At 48.7% G+C, this 16472-nt stretch overlaps 1 protein-coding gene across 1 annotated transcript in view; it reads left to right on the forward strand.

Moving 5' to 3' along the window:
- Positions 1-4715: 4715 nt before the first annotated feature.
- Prx (periaxin) overlaps positions 4716-16472 on the forward strand; it is a 14314-nt gene continuing 2557 nt past the window's right edge. The window contains exons 1-5 of the mRNA XM_028781618.1: positions 4716-4805; positions 4923-5048; positions 7593-7749; positions 14381-14577; positions 15172-16472. The exon at positions 15172-16472 is cut by the window's right edge and continues 2557 nt beyond it. Coding sequence (XP_028637451.1) covers positions 5022-5048; positions 7593-7749; positions 14381-14577; positions 15172-16472 — 1682 coding nt within the window. The 5' untranslated portion in view covers positions 4716-4805; positions 4923-5021. The remainder of the gene's footprint in view (positions 4806-4922; positions 5049-7592; positions 7750-14380; positions 14578-15171) is intronic.

Consider the following 16472-nt stretch of genomic DNA (forward strand, 5'->3'; position numbering starts at 1 on the left):
CAAGTGCCAGGATCACAGGCGTGCTAGGCAAGGTGTAGCCCTTCCTTTAGTGTTTTTGGAAACAGTCTCAGATTCTTCCTATGTAGCCCAGGCTGGCTTTAGACACCCGGAAAGCCTCTGATTTTATTTTGTTTTTTTGTTTTTTTGTTTTTTTGTTTTTCGAGACAGGGTTTCTCTGTGTAGCCCTGGCTGTCCTGGAACTCACTCTGTAGACCAGGCTAAGCCTCTGATTTTAGTCTCATGAGTTCTGGCATTATAGGTGTGCCCAACTATACCTGCCTGGGCAGCTTCAGGCAAGAGACTTCAACCTTTACCTTCACTTTCCCATCTGTAAGATGGGCAGATGGAGGCCCCTTTGCATAGCCGGTAGAGTGTGTGAATTGCTGGGAAAGGGTTCTTGGTCTTTGAAAGTGGATACTGGAGCGCTAACATCGATCCAATTGGTAGGAGACAGAACTCAACATTTAGTTGGTTTCTCAACTTAATGTTCTCTTTTGGGTGGGAGGAACTTGGGGGCTGCTGTGGTACAAAGGCTGGGTGGGTATGGAAGGCAGGTGAAGTGGTTCCTGCCTGTAACTCGAACATAACACTTAGAAGTGGAGAGAGGCAGGAGGATCAAGAGTTCAAGGTCACCCTCAGCTACATAGGGAGAGTAAAACCAGCCTGTGCTACCAGGAGACTGTCTCAAGCACACAAAGATGGCTGACAACCCCCTTTCTCTGCGCTCTGATGTTGCCAGAAATTAGTTTATATTAACTGAACACTTAGCATATATAAAGAATAATCAAAGTACCTGTTGGGGTGTGCGTGTTGAAGACAGACTCCAGGCTGGCCTCCAACTCACCATCCTCTGACCTCAGCTTGGGATTACAAGCTGGCACCATGCCCCTGAAGCTACTTTTATTGGGTGCATACTTCTTACTGGTACAAAAACTGAGGCCCCAAAGAGAAGAATTTTTTTCCCATGTACTCAGACTTAAGAAGCACTGGAGCTGGGCCAACCGAAGGGGCCACAGGCTACACTGCCTAAGCACTTCCTCTCAGCCTCACTGCATGGCCTTACAGAGTGTCCAGGAGCCAGGATGAGCTGGGTATTGCTGAGGGCAGCAGATCATAGATGGCTTAGGGAAGTCGAGGCTCTGAGTGGGCAGAATTCACACATGAGGTAGACAGCAGCTCCTGAGGAGAGGGAGTCAGAAGAACAGAAGCCTTAGCTGGGTCATGGAAAGGCCCAGATGATGATATCTGCCTCTGAGCCATGCTAAGGGTTTGAATGGCACTTAAAACAGACAAGTAGATCTGGGCCTGATGGTGTTAGCCTGTGAAGCCAACTCAAGGCCATTCTAGGGAACTCAGTGTGACTGTGTCTTAAAATGAAAGGAGAAGAGAAGGCTGGGATACGTTACAGAACATAGACCAGTTGGTAGAGTGCTTTGCCTAGCATGGGAGAGACCAAGGGTTTGATGTCCAGCATCCCATAAAACCTGCTGTGGTTGAGCCTGTAATCCCAGCACTAGGGAGGGAGGTACATGAAGGAGGCTTAGAGGTTCAAGGTCATCCTCAGCTACATGGGGAACCAGAGGCCAGCCTGGGCTACATGAGACTTGATACCCTCCATACACCAAATAACGTAGAGGGCTCAGAGGTAGTTCAGTGGGAGAGCATTTGGCCAGCAACTATGAGCTTCTGGGTTCAATGCCTACCATTAGTAAAAAGACATTCCATTTCTGTTTGTTGTTGTTGTTGTTGTTGTTGTTGTTGTTGTTGTTTTTAGAGACAGCATTTCTCTGTGTAGCCCTGGCTGTCCTGGAACTGTTCTATAGACCTAGGTGGCCTCAAACTCAGAGATTTGCCTGCTTCTTGCCTCCTGAGGGCTGGGATTAAAGGTATTCGTCACCACCGCCTGCCTAAGATATTATATTCCCAGACGTTAACACGTAAGTGTATTTTAGAAACCGGGTCCTTGAAAAGTTTGGATGAATTTCAGGTGTATGCTAGGGTAGTGTCTCAAGAAATGAGCTGTTGACATCCAGAAAGTTCTGCCTGGCCACAATTCAACAGGAGAACCTCATTCCCTCTTCCTGTGACACAAACCAGGGACTCCCCGGAAGCCTGTCCCCCACTTCCTTACCTAGTGGGATGGGCAGGTCTGAGAACAAAGAGTGTCTGCAGAGGGAACATTTCCTTCGGAAGCTGCCCCCACCCCTGCCCAGGAGCTGGGCATGTGGCTCAGGAAGGGCTCAGAGGTCTAAATATAACCTGGGCTGGGCAGCTGTTCCAGGCACAGATGAAGAGGGGAGGGATGAAGAAGGGGGACGCTATGTCGCCTGTGTCCTGCCTAGGCTTCCTGTGTCAGGTTCTAGGTGTAGCCTCATTGCCTTGGCCCAAAGCAAGAGTGGCCTTCAACATCTTCCTTGGTATCTGCCACTGTGTGAGGCCAAGGTTCTCCACTGAAGTTCCCCACAGATCTTATTGGTTCTCATTTTTATCTTATGTGCATTAATGTTTAGCCTGCATGTATGTTTGAAGGTGCCAGATTCCCCTAGAATTGGAACTACAGACAATTTTGAGCTGTCATATGGGTGCTGGGACTTGAACCCAGGTCCTTTGGAAGAGCAGCCAGTGCTCTTAACCACTGAGTCATCTCTCCAGGCCCCCAGCCCCTTTTGTTGTTTTTGTAATTTTTTTTTGAGATGGTCACATGCTGTAGCCCAGGTTGAACCCAGAACATGTTATGAAGCCCAGGTTGAACATAAACCATAAATCTTCCTGCTTTCCAGTATTTTTTTCAGTATTTTTGAGACGGGGTCTCATGTAGCTCAGGCTACCTTTTAACTCATAATTCTATTTGATTACAGTAGTCTCTGACCACACCCAGTTTACGACATTCTGTATTTAACTTTCCTTTACTTGTCAGCAAAATAGGGTTCCGTGGCCAGGCCTGGCACTGACAGGGCCCTCTGGAATTTATTCAGTTTGACTCCTCTTGTTCACCTCAACTCTCCCTCAGTGGCTCTGCAAATTAGGCCTTGTCATTGTAAGTTAGGTATAGAACAGAGGCCAAAGGCACAGGTCTTTACTCTGCCTCATCCTGGCTATGTGACTCTGGACAGGTACATTTCTCACTGAGCCAACTGAGCCTTGATCTCTGCCCCTGTGACAGCTAGCATCTGTAGGGTGAATTTCAGGTCTGTGGTTGCCTTCACAGGGCCTGGTTCACAGGGAAGCCATCTTAGGAGAGGTCTTCAGCTTGTGTGAGCTGAAAAGGTTCACAAGGAGGCCGGGCTTAGACATAGAATCTAGGCCTCCTAGGGGTTTCTGTCAGGAGCCTTTAGACACTGGCAGCCATTGGATGGAGTGATTACAGCATGTATGCATGTGTCAAGAGAGTAGTCTAGTTCGTCCAATTGTGGCCTAAGTTTGTTGGGCTGCATAGACCCATTTCATGTAGTTGGCCTAGGGAGCTAAGGATAACCTTGAATTGTTTGATCCTCCTGCCTCTACCTGCCAAATGCTGGGATTATAATTGCATATCGCCATGCCTGGTTTAGGCGGTGCTGGGAAATTGAACCCAGGGCCTTTGTGCATGCTAGGCAAGCACTCTACCAACTGAGCTCCTTTGCTCCAGGGGTGAGCTATGAAGGGCCATTGTGTGGCAGTGGGTGGGTGGGTGGGTGGGCAGGGGCAGAATGTGACAGGCACAGCAGATGGCCCATTGTGTGAGGGAATGTCCCGCATGTGCCTGACCTTTTCCTGTGTGGCAGGGGTTGGCGGGCTGGCATGCCAGGTGGGGGCCAAGCTCAGAGACAGTCTCCTCCTCCATGTCCCTAGGAGAGCCTGGCTGGAGGCTGCCTTCTCTGTGCCTTCTTCTTGGGCTGTGTGCGCCACACGAGTACAGATTTGCTTGGCTTCTCTGAGATGGCATATTTTCAGTAAAGTAGCTAGCTGTCTCGTAAACTAAAAACAGTGACATATGCCTGTAATCCTAGTATGTTTTTTCTTTTTCTTTTTTGATCTTTCAAGACGGTTTCTCTGTGGAGCCCTGGCTGTCCTGGAACTCACTCTGTAGACCAGGCTGGCCTCAAACTCAGAAATCTGCCTGCCTCTGCCTCCCAAGTGCTGGGATTAAAGGCGTGCGCTACCACTGCCCCGGCATAACCCCAGTATTTGAGAGGCTGAAATTGGGGGGTAGGGGGAGCAATAGTTCAAAGTCATCTTCAGCTACATAGAGAATTTGAGGCTAACATTTTCTGAGACCCTGTCTCACACTCAAAGCAAGGGCTAGGCTGTAGCTCAGCTGGTAAAATGGTAGCCTGACATGCACAAAACCCTGGGATTGACTCCCTAGCACAGAATCAACCAGACATGATGGGATTATCAGTGTGTACTATGAGGCCTAGTACTCCCAGCTCTGCATTCAGGTTTTGAGACAGAGTCTCACTATGTACTCCAGGCTGGCCTGGAAATGACCGTGCGGCACTTGAGCCCAAAGAACTGTGAGAACGAGCACAGGGTCCGACTCTTAGGAAGCTACCAGGGGATATGAGGTAATACTACTGTGTGTGTTGTTCTTCCTAGAGCCCCAGACCCAGGAGGCCCAGGGAGCCGGAAGTGACCCTCAGGTGAGAGCTGGCTGGTTCCACAAACCCCTCTCTATCATCCCTGGGCCTGTCTGGTGTCCCATGCCCTTTGTCTTTCCTCAGCAGGCAGCAAGACCTCAAAGGAAGAGTGAGCTTCCCACTTACGGCTGTGTATCACCCCGAGTGGGGCTCCTGTCAGGAGAACAGACCATCACCCAGGAAGCGGTGAGGGGCCCTACTCTCTGTCCGCCTGATCCCATCCCTGAACTTGACTTCTCTGGCAACCCCCATCTCCACCCCACAAATCCCTCCTTGCCTTAAGCCTCCATCTTGCACCTCCAGGCTCAGCGGCAGCTGCTCCATGAGGAGCTGAAGCTGGTTCTACAGCAGAAGGAGGAGAGGAAACAGGAGCCTGAGCCCCCGGTGACTCTCTGCAGAGCTATGGAGGCCAGGAGCCGCAGCGCTGAGGTGGGTGTCCACAGGTTAGGGTACCAAGAAGGCATGTCCTACCTTCTCTGGATTTTGGTATCCCCATCCGGAAGCTGGACACAGTAAACGTGTGGGAGAAATTAACATACGTCAAATGCTTGCTCAGCACAGTGTGGGGCCTACAGATGGGTGTGGTGGCTTATGCCTGTCATCTTAGCTTTCAAGTTCAAGGTCAACTTGGGCAACTTAGTAAAGCCCTCTCTCAAAATGATTTAAAAAAAAAAAAAAGTGTCACTCAGGGGTAGAGTGCCCTAATATGCACAGGACCTTGGATTCAATCCTCAGTACTGAGGATGACGGAACTGAGCAGAGGGGCCAGCCAGATGGGCTCAGTGGGTACAGGTGCGCCTTCTGCCACGCCTGATGATTTGAGGTCAATCTTCTGGAAGCTTCATGGTAGAGGAAAAGACCCAGTTCCTAAAATTGATTTCTCTGACATATCCACACATATATACATACATAAATGAATGTAAACAAAACTTAAAAAAAAAAAAAAAAGGAAAGAAAACCTGGGACGGGACAGATGGCTCAGTGGTTAAGAGCACTGGCTTCTTTTCCAGAAGATTTGTTTCGATTTCTAACACCCATGTGGGGGGTTCAAATCCCCCAGAGATCTGACACACTCCTCTGACCTCCACTGACACCAAACATGTATATGGGACACAGACATACACACAAGCAAAACACCAACGCAGGTAAAATCCTTTGGTTTTTTGTTGTTTTATTGCCTTCCCCCAGTCTTTTTTTTTTTTTTTTTTAATTTTCATGACATGGTTTCTCTTTGTAGTCTTGGCTGCCCTGGAGCTGGCTCTATAGACCAGGCTGGCCTGAAATGCAGATATCTGCCTGCCCGTGCCTCCTGAACGTCAGGATTAAAGGCATCTGCCACCACTGCCCAGCTCCCAGATCCTTTTAAAATAAATTTAAAAATATCTGTGTGTGATAGCACAGGCTTTTAATCTTAGCTCTTGGGAGGCAGAGGCAGGTGGATCTCTGTGAGTTCCAGGTCAGTCTGGTAGTCATAGTGAGTTTCAGGACACCCGAAGCCTCGAGACCCTGTCTTGAAAAAAAACAAAAACAAAAAAACAAAAACAAAAACAAAAACAAAAAATTCAACAGAAATATTTTATCAGAAGAGACTAGTATAACCAGGCATGGATACATGCTTATGATCCTAGCACTTGTATTCAAGAGGCTGAGGCAGGGGGACTACTGTGAGTTAGAGGCCAGCCTGAAATATACAGTAAGACCCTGAGTCAAAATACCCCACTACAGAGAAGAGCTGAGGTGTGAAGTCAGCATGAAGGACTTGGGGACCAAGTCAAATCCAGTCCTTTACTGCTCTATGTGCAGCCCTAGACAGGTGACCGAACTTGTTGGAGCCCCAGCTTCCCCACTCGGTGAGATGGGGCAATGGGCCCCTACAACTAATGTCCCATATTCCCCTGCTCTAGTCCCTTCCGGCCACTGCAGTAGGGCATTCAGTCTAGAGCTGATTGTCCTTCTCTAAGCTCCTCCTGGCTGGTCGCAATGCCTTGCACTCATCCAATTTCATCCACGCTTGCTCAGGTCTCGGTTCACAACCAGACATTCTTTACACACCACCCAACTTTGCAGTCTGCCTATAGGCCCAGAAGTGCAAGGCGCTCCGCAAAGTCTTGTGGTTTCCTAGACAGACTCAGACCTCTCGCTTCCCCTGCTGGGAAGCAGATGTGAACCCTCTAGCGTGTTTCAGAGCCAGGGTCAGTAAATACCACGAATGCCACTTCTGCTGCGGTCACCATTCATTACCCACGCACCCCCCCTTCATTGGATTCCCTTTCCCGGGGGAGTTATGCATGTTTTAGAGAGTTCGCAACAGCATTCTCACACATATTCAAGCCCACAGGGGGCAAGACCCCATTCTTCCATCTTACATGGCTTAAGGGTGCCTCCCTTCGTGAGAAGCATGCCTTTGTTCGGTGGGACTACCTACTATCAAGTTGAATATTTTATATAAATGTTTTGGTTTGTTTTGTGTTGGGAACGCAACTCAGAACCTCGTGCGTGCTAGGCAAGAGTTCTACCACTGAGTTAAATCCCTAGGCCTGTTGTTTAGTTATTAAAGCCCCACCCGAATATGGATATTGGAATTGGCATTTTGTCTTATGCCTATAATCCCAGTACTCGAAGGGGGAATCTCTGTGAATCCGAGGCTTTTAAGGGCGTTCTGGGCTTACAAAAGTTCCTGTTTCAAAAATAAAAGGAAAGAAAGTGAAGAAAGAAAGGAAAATTAGTAAGTTTCTCAAAACCGCCTATTTGGCTCTCCTAGTCCCGCCCCATGATCTTGCCCCGCCCACTCATCTCCTCTTCTTCCAGCCCTGCCCCGCCCCTTGCTTTTCCGGACCCCGATGCCCCCGGAGGGCGAGAGAGAAGGGAGAGCTGGTTAACCACAACGCGGGTCCTAGGGAAGGAACGCCATGGCAAGCTCTAGGCGAGTTGCCTTCCTGGAGCTCCATGGCCACCCTTTGCTGCCCCTCGCAGGAGCTGAGACGAGCGGAGTTGGTGGAGATTATCGTGGAGACCGAGGCGCAGACCGGGGTCAGCGGCTTCAACGTAGCAGGCGGCGGCAAAGAAGGAATCTTTGTCCGCGAGCTGCGAGAGGACTCACCGGCCGCAAAGAGCCTTAGCTTGCAAGAAGGTAGGTGTGGCCTGGCTATGGCGAGGCGGAGCCGGTTTGTGGGGGCGGAGTTAAGAATCTGCCTTGGCCATTGCCCTGAAGGCGTGGCTTGGGGAGGGCGGGGCGAAGTTGGTTTGTGGAGGCGGAGTTAGGAATCTGCTTTGGGTCCCGGGCCTAGCGGGGGCGGGGCGGGGCGGAGCGGGGGTGGGCGGAGCCTGAAGGCCTGGTGGGGCAGGGTTGACCTGCGGGGTGTGGTTAGGTATCTGCCTAGAGTCCAAGCAGGCTGAAACTGAAGTTGTGCTTATTTGCTAGGAGGCGGGGTTAAGGGGTTGTGGTGAGGCTTTCCTTGTTCTTCTGAATCTAGCTCCTCAAGCATGCCAGGTTCTTGCTCTACCACCGAGTTACATCTCATTCGTTGTTTTGGGGCTTCGGGAAGAAGTTCAGGCCAGCGCTGAACTCTCTGTACAGTTGAGAACGAGCTTACTCTATTTCCCAAGTGCTAGGATACAGGCATGCACCCCCTATGTCAGTCTTTCAGATTCCTTTTTAAAAATTTGAGTCTTTGTTTTTGTTTTTTGTTGTTGTTGTTTTCGAGACAGGGTTTCTCTGTGTAGCCCTGGCTGTCCTGGAACTCACTCTGGAGACCAGAGCTCTCGAACTCAGAAATCCGCCTGCCTCTACCTCCCAAGTGCTGGGATTCAAGGCGTACGCCACCACGAATTTGAGTCTTTGTAAATTGCTCGAGTTGGCCTTGAACTTCCTGTGTAATCCTGGCTGGGTTTAAACTTAAAAAAATAATTACTTTATTATTTTATTTGTATGGATGTTTTGCCACCAACTAACTATGTCGATGTGTCATGTATCTGCTGTACCCCTGGAGGCCAGAAGAGGGCTCGGAATCCCCTGTGCCCTGCCAAGTGGGTGATACATCCTCTGGAAATGCAGAGAGCACTCTTAACTGCTGAGCCATCTTGCCAGCCCTCGGCCTTGAACTTTTGATCCTTCTGTCTCTGCCTCCGGGGTAGCTAGGATGACAGGCCTGAGTGACCATGCCCAGCTAGCACTATGGTTATTTAGGGCCTGCTCATTGTCTGTGTTGGACTCCCAGAAACCTCGTGATATTTCTGTGACTCCATATTTTCATCTTTAAATGGGAATAATTAGCACTGACCTCATGAGGTTATTATGTAGCTTAAATGAGTCAGGTTTTGAAAACAACACACAGATAAGTGTCACACAGTAAGCACTATGTAAGTGCTAATTAATGTGTTATTGGGACAGGAAAAAGGGGCGGAGTTAACTTGAGATGAAGAGAGGAACTTAATTAAATGAAAGATTTTTTTAAAAAGATTTATTTATTTATTTTATTTATAAGTACACTGTAGCTGTCTTCAGACACACCAGAAGAGGGCATCAGATCTCATTACAGATGGTTGTGAGCCACCATGTGGTTGCTGGGATTTGAACTCAGGACCTCTGGAAGAGCAGTCAGTGCTCTTAACCGCTGAGCCATCTCTCCAGCCCCATAAAAGATGCTTTTAAGAAATATGGATAAAGCCGTTTGACTTATGCATTGCATGTAGCAATTATTCTTTTTTAATTAATTAATTATTTTTAAAATGTATATGTTCGTTTTTGTCATACTGGGGCTGGAACCCAGGGCTTTTTGGACTTGCTAGGCAAATGCTCTATAAACTGTGCTCTCTCATTGGTGAGCTCTAGGAAAGCACTTTGCCAATGAAGTACATCCCTGATCCATAAGAATTACTTACTAAGCATTTTACTGCTTTGGCTACAATGGTGAACAGAACACAGAAAGGTCCCAACGCTTAAGAAACTTACAGAATAGTGGGATGAGACTAGTAAGAAGGTAGGGGAAAGGCGACTTTGAAGGGCTCGTAGGACTATGACTTTTATTCTAGGACATAGGCAGAAGAGAAGCAGAACTGCATGCTGTTGAGCTGCTCTATTAACAGCAGACTGAAATGTAAGAGGTGGCAGCATCAGGGGAAAGATCAGTTAGCCTCTACGAGGTGATGGGCCGGCAGGACTAATATGGGGTTGTTGAAAGGAAGGACTTGAATCTCATAGACATTCAGGACTAGGTGTGGGGTACCATAGAGAGGGAGGCCTCAAGGGTGCTTCTAGGCATCACTTTTAGGTGATAGAGTGCTTGGCTAGGTTTCATCCCCAATTCGTTGGTTGTGGGGAATCCCTGAGGAGGTTTTACCTGAGGACTGAGTGGCCTGCTGATACCTGTTCGGAGAAAGACAGAAAGACAAGCTGAGAGTGGTTTTTTGTTTGTTTGTTTGTTTGTTTTGTTTTGTTTTGTTTTAAAGCTCAAGGACAGTTTTATTACAGACTGGGAGAAAAACACCAATGCAGGCAATCTGTAAGTCTTAGCAATTGTTGAGTTGGGGGAGAAGAAAGCCAGGTCTTTTAAGTTTGGGTCCAAGAAAGCAATGGAGGTTAGTAAGTAGTCACATGGCTAAAGGTGTGGGGTAGGAGGAGCCTCAGAGAAAGAATAAGAAACACAAAACACTGTGTCAGGGAAAGCATGCCCAGGCTCTGAGCAGTGTCCGAGAGAAATAGAAATGGAAACAAAGAAGAGGAACAGTTGCCAGACTTCCAAGTGTTAAACGATAGAAGCCTGGCACAAGGCTGCCTTAGTTGTTTCTTGTTTTGTCGGTTGGTTTGGTTAGGTTTTTCGGGACAGCCTTTCTCTGTGTAGCCCTGGTTATCCTGAACTTGCTTTGCAGACCAGGTTGGCCTCGAATTCACGTGCTACTGCCATTTGTCTCTGGCTCCCAAGTGCTGGGATTAAAGGCATATGTCATCATGCCCGGCTTGTTTTCTTGTTTTTCTTCCTTTCTTCCTTCCTTTCTTCCTTCCTTCCTTCCTTCCTTCCTTCCTTCCTTCCTTCCTTCCTTTTTATAATGATTTATTTATTTTATGTATATAAGTTCACCATTGCTCTCTTAAGAGACACCAGAAGAGGGCATCAGACCTCATTGCAGATGGTTGTGAGCCACCATGTGGTTTCTGAGAATTGAACTCAGGACCTCTGGAAGAGAAGTCAATGCTTTCTCCAAACAGGTATCAGCAGGCCACTCAGTCCTCAGGTAACCTCTGAGCCATCTCTCCAGCCCTTGTTTTTATATCTTGAGACAAAGTCTTCCTGTGTGGTCCAGGTTAACCTTAGATTCCTCCTGCTCCAGCCTGATGAGGGGTGGGATGGCAGGCGGGCACCATCAGACCCATCAGACGTCATAAATCAGAGCTGTCTCTTGCACACTAGCTAGCTGGAGGTGTGGAAGGGCCCGTGGGTGCTGTCTCTTGCACACTAGCTGGAGGTGTGGAAGGGCACGTGGGTAAACAATCTACCCTTCACATCTCTGAATTCTGCATCTGAGGATTCAGCCGATCAGAGACGGAAAACATTCGTGCGTGTGTTGGGGGGAGGTGCCCATACTAAGCATGTCTGGACTTTCTTCTTTCATTATTCCCAAAGGGGTTAGAGATGAGGCTCTGCAATTAAGAGCATTTGCTAGTCATGCAAAGAACCAGGGTTCAGTTCCCAGCACCCACACTGTGGCTCACAATTGTCCCTTACAGGGGGTCATATGCCCTCTTCTGGGCTCAGCACTGTATGAATGGGAGCAAAATACTCAAACACACAGTGAGAAAAAAATTTAAAACACAAAGAAATAACTATTTATAAAGCATTTACATTGTATCATTTATAATTTGGAGTTGGTGGTACTAGCCTGTCATCCCAGCAACACTTAGGAAGCCGAGGCAGGAGAATCTTGAGTTTAAGGCTAGCCTGGACCACACAGGGAGATTTTGTCTCAAACAAACAAACAAACAAATAGTTATTTAAGTGTCCAGGGTAGGAGAATGGAAAGTTCAAGGTCTGTCTTGGCAACATAGTAACATCCTGTCTCAAAAATAGAGAAAAGAGGCCTAGGGCTCTGGCTCAGTAGCAGAGCACTTGCCTAGAGTTCACAAGTGAGAGCTTTGGTGTGTGGCTTAGTGGTAGAACATTAGTCTAGTATGCATAAGGTCCTAGGTTCAGTCTCCAGCCTAAAAAAAAAAAAAAAAAAGGTTGAGGCTGAAGAGATAGTTCAGCATTGAAGAGTGCCGAGTTCCAGTTACTCTTCCAGAAGACCCTGATGATAATGATGGTGACGACGATGATGATGATAATTCTTTTCTTTTTCTTTTGAGACAGGGTTTGTCAGTTTAGCCCTGGCTGCCCTGAAACTTACTCTGTAGACCAGGCTGGCCTCAAACTCAGAGCTACGTCTGCCTCTGCCTCCCAAGTGCTGGGACTAAAAGCATGCATTACCATGCTTGGCTTTGGACCCAGATTTTATTCCTAGTGGCCATATGGCAGTTCACAATAAATCTATGACTTCAGTCCCAGGGGATCCAACACCCTCTTCTGGCTTCTATGGGTACCAGGCACGCATATGAAGCATAGACGTGCACTCAAGCAAAATGCTCATACATTAAAAACAAACAAACAAAAAAACCCACTAAAATATAATAATAAAACTCAAAAATTTTAGCTAGAGATGATTTAAAGTACAGAGAGTGCAGGGCGGATGTATATGGGTTTTATGCAAATATTATAATATTTATATGAAATTTGTACATTCACAATTTTAATATTTGGGTGGATAGTGCTCCAAAAATTTCCCTGCAGAGACTGGGGGACCATTGATAAGTGTGGAGGGGAGAATTCCAGGATGGAATCATAAATGTGTGTGTTAGAAATACACATCTTACTAAGCTCCCAAAATTCCCCAACTGGGGTACTATGATCCTAGTACTTAGGAGGCTGAGGCAGGAGGATTGACAGTTTGATGCTAGCCTTGGAGTCATGGTGAGAAAGAGATCAAGACCAGCCTGAGCTACATAGGGACACCCAGCTTCAGAAAGCAAAAACAAACAAACAAAAAAGGCTGGAGAGATAGCTCAGTGGTTAAGACACTGGCTGAACTGAACAGAGGACCAGAGTTTCTGTCTGACACCCTTGTTGGGCAGCTCACAACTATCTGTAACTCCAGTTCCAGGAAATCTGAATCTCTCTCTGGTCTCTGTGGGAGCCAGCATATACACACATACAAACATACACACACATATACACACTCACACACATCCAAACACACATATACACATACAAACACACATACACATACAAACACACACATTCATATACACACACACATATACACACATACATACACATACATACAAACACACATACACACATACAAATACACATACATACTCATACACATGCACAAACATATATATACATACACACATACAAATATACATATACTCACACACACACACAAACACACATGTACACAATCACACAAATACACTCAAACACACATTCAAACACACACACATACACACATACAAACACACACAAACACACAGACAAATACACACATACACGCTCACACAACGGCACACTCACACCTACATACATGCACACTTACACTCACACAGTCACATAAACAAAAATCAAATAAATATTAAAACAGACACAATAAAGACCAGAGGCTGGAGAGACGGTGTCACGGTTAAGAGTGCTGAGTTCATTTTCTGGAACCCATGTCAGGTAGCTCATAGCTAGTTCCGTCCGGCTATAAGGCATGTGATGTCTTCTTTTGGCCTCAGAAAGCATCTACGTAAACAAAGCATATATACACACACAGACATACATTAAAAGCAATGTAGCAACACACTTCTTCAATCCCAGCACTTGGGAAGCAGAGGCAGTGGCTCTCTGATAATCTGAGGCCAGTGTGTCTAGGCAAAGACAGTTTAAGGTCTGAATCTTCTGTCAGTGTGTCTGTCATATGGACGGGTAGTACTGGAGACGGAACCTAGGACATCTTTCATACTAGGCAAGTGTGCTCTGTAGCAGAGCTACATCTCCGATTTCAACAGTGTATTCTTATGAGTTCAAGCAGATGGGGAAGGAACCATCCACAGAGGGTAAAGTACCTCCGTGTAGGTTATCAACTTCATAACCCACAGCTGGGTGTGGTGGCAAATGCCTGTCACCTTAGTGCTTGAGGTGGGGACAGAGGGTCAAGGGTTTAAGGTTATCCTCGGCTACATAGTGAACTGAATTATATGAAACCCCTGTGGGTGCTCAAGGATGCTTTTTGATTCTGATCTCACAAGGAACTCTTTGCTTGAATGATAAGGATGGAAAAGGAGAGTGGAGAGGCACCCATAAGTGGCCTGAGTGGATTGGTTCCTTTCAGAAAGGGGCGGGGCTAAAACCAATGGGACCAGTTTCGCTCTTAGAGTCCTAACCTTTGAAATTTCCTCTCAAGCCAGAGGCCTATGAGATGCGGGGTCAAAAGCTGGGCCTGTTAATCCCAGCATTTGGGAGGCAGAGCCAGGCGGATTTCTGAGTTCGAGACCAGCCTGGTCTACAGAGTGAGTTCCAGGACAGCCATGGCTACACAAAAAAACCCTGTCTCGAAAAAACAAAAACAAAAACAAAAACAAAAGCTGGGCCTGGACCTCTCTTGGCTGATTCCTAGGAAATAGGCGGGCCCAACTGTGGGTGGAGTCAGGAGACACTACTCCAGACCCACCTCCACCTCGCTTGCAGGGGACCAGCTGCTGAGCGCCCGTGTGTTCTTTGAGAACTTCAAATATGAGGATGCACTTCGCCTGCTACAGTGCGCTGAGCCCTACAAGGTCTCCTTCTGCTTGAAGCGCACTGTGCCCACCGGGGACCTGGCACTGCGGCCCGGGACGGTGTCTGGATACGAGATGAAGGGCCCGCGGGCCAAAGTGGCCAAGCTGGTACGCGTGCTTAGCCCGGTCCCTGTCCAGGACAGCCCCAGTGACCCAGTCGCTGCGCCGTAAACCCTACTCCCTGCCACCGTGGCCCACTTTGGCCCTCTGTCTTGTCTCTAACCCAACACTAATTCGCCCTCTGCCCCTTATTCTCTGCTCCAAAACTCCACTCCTGGGAAACGGTGCACCTGTCAGCAGGTGGTTCTCACCTATCCCCACCAAGCAACCCGGCTCATTAGGGGTCGTGGAGTCCTGGAAGGCCAGATTCTAGCCCAATGGCTGTTGGGTTACAGAGTGACCCAAGTTTCTTTTCCTGTCTGGGTCCCAGTTTCCCCATCTCTACAATAAGGATGTTGGGAAATTCCAGAATAAGGGCCTGGAATTTCTGGGTTCCCATTGCCACACCCCTGTCCACTCACTCTGAGATTCTGTATGACTGTCATTGCCTTCCTGGGGTGAAGTGACAGGCAGGAAGGAGGATATGTTTTGGGGTATATACTCTACCCCCAACTTCTCCCAGCCTAGTAGGTGGGCTATTTTTCTGTCTACTCCCAGCCTCCCACTGTCCCACAGCCTCCTGCCTCTCTCCTCTCTCCTCAGAACATCCAGAGTCTGTCCCCTGTGAAGAAGAAGAAGATGGTGACTGGGGCCCTGGGGACCCCTGCAGATTTGGCCCCTGTTGACGTCGAGTTCTCTTTTCCCAAGTTCTCCCGACTGCGTCGGGGTCTCAAAGCGGAGGCTGTCAAGGGACCTGTCCCAGCTGCCCCTGCCCGTCGGCGTCTCCAGCTGCCTCGGCTCCGTGTCCGAGAAGTAGCTGAAGAGGCCCAGGTAGCCCGAATGGCTGCTGCCGCCCCTCCCCCAAGGAAGGCCAAGGCGGAAGCTGAGGTAGCCACAGGAGCTGGGTTCACAGTCCCTCAGATAGAGCTAGTTGGGCCTCGGCTTCCAAGTGCTGAGGTGGGTGTCCCTCAGGTCTCAGTTCCCAAGGGGATCCCATCAACAGAGGCAGCCAGCGGCTTTGCCCTTCATCTGCCAACCCTTGGGCTAGGACCCCCAGCTGCACCGGCTGTGGAGCCCCCAGCCACAGGAATCCAGGTTCCACAAGTGGAACTTCCCACCCTGCCCTCTCTCCCTACTCTCCCGACACTTCCATGCCTGGACACCCAGGAAGGGGCTGCAGTGGTAAAAGTTCCCACCCTGGATGTGGCAGCTCCATCTGTGGGGGTGGATCTGGCTTTGCCAGGTGCAGAGGTGGAGGCCCAGGGAGAGGTACCTGAAGTGGCCCTCAAGATGCCCCGTCTCAGTTTCCCTCGTTTTGGAGTTCGAGGGAAGGAAACTACTGAAGCCAAGGTAGTCAAGGGCAGCCCCGAGGCCAAAGCAAAGGGTCCCAGACTTCGAATGCCCACCTTCGGGCTTTCTCTTCTGGAACCCCGGCCCTCTGGCCCTGAAGCTGTTGCTGAGAGCAAGCTGAAGCTACCCACCCTCAAGATGCCCTCTTTCGGCATCGGTATGGCTGGGCCTGAGGTCAAGGCACCCAAAGGGCCTGAAGTAAAGCTCCCTAAAGTTCCTGAGGTCAAACTCCCAAAAGTGCCCGAGGCAGCCATTCCAGATGTGCAACTCCCTGAGGTACAGCTACCCAAAATGTCAGACATGAAACTTCCAAAGATCCCTGAGATGATTGTACCCGACGTTCGCCTTCCGGAAGTGCAGCTGCCCAAAGTCCCTGAGATGAAAGTCCCAGAGATGAAGCTCCCGAAGGTGCCCGAGATGGCCGTGCCTGATGTACACCTTCCAGATGTACAGCTCCCGAAAGTTCCAGAGATGAAGCTCCCAGACATGAAGCTCCCGAAGGTGCCTGAGATGGCCGTGCCTGATGTACGACTCCCGGAAGTTCAGCTTCCCAA

The sequence above is a fragment of the Grammomys surdaster genome, unplaced genomic scaffold (genome assembly GCF_004785775.1).
Source record: "Grammomys surdaster isolate TR1022 unplaced genomic scaffold, NIH_TR_1.0 485, whole genome shotgun sequence".
NCBI lineage: Eukaryota > Metazoa > Chordata > Mammalia > Rodentia > Muridae > Grammomys > Grammomys surdaster.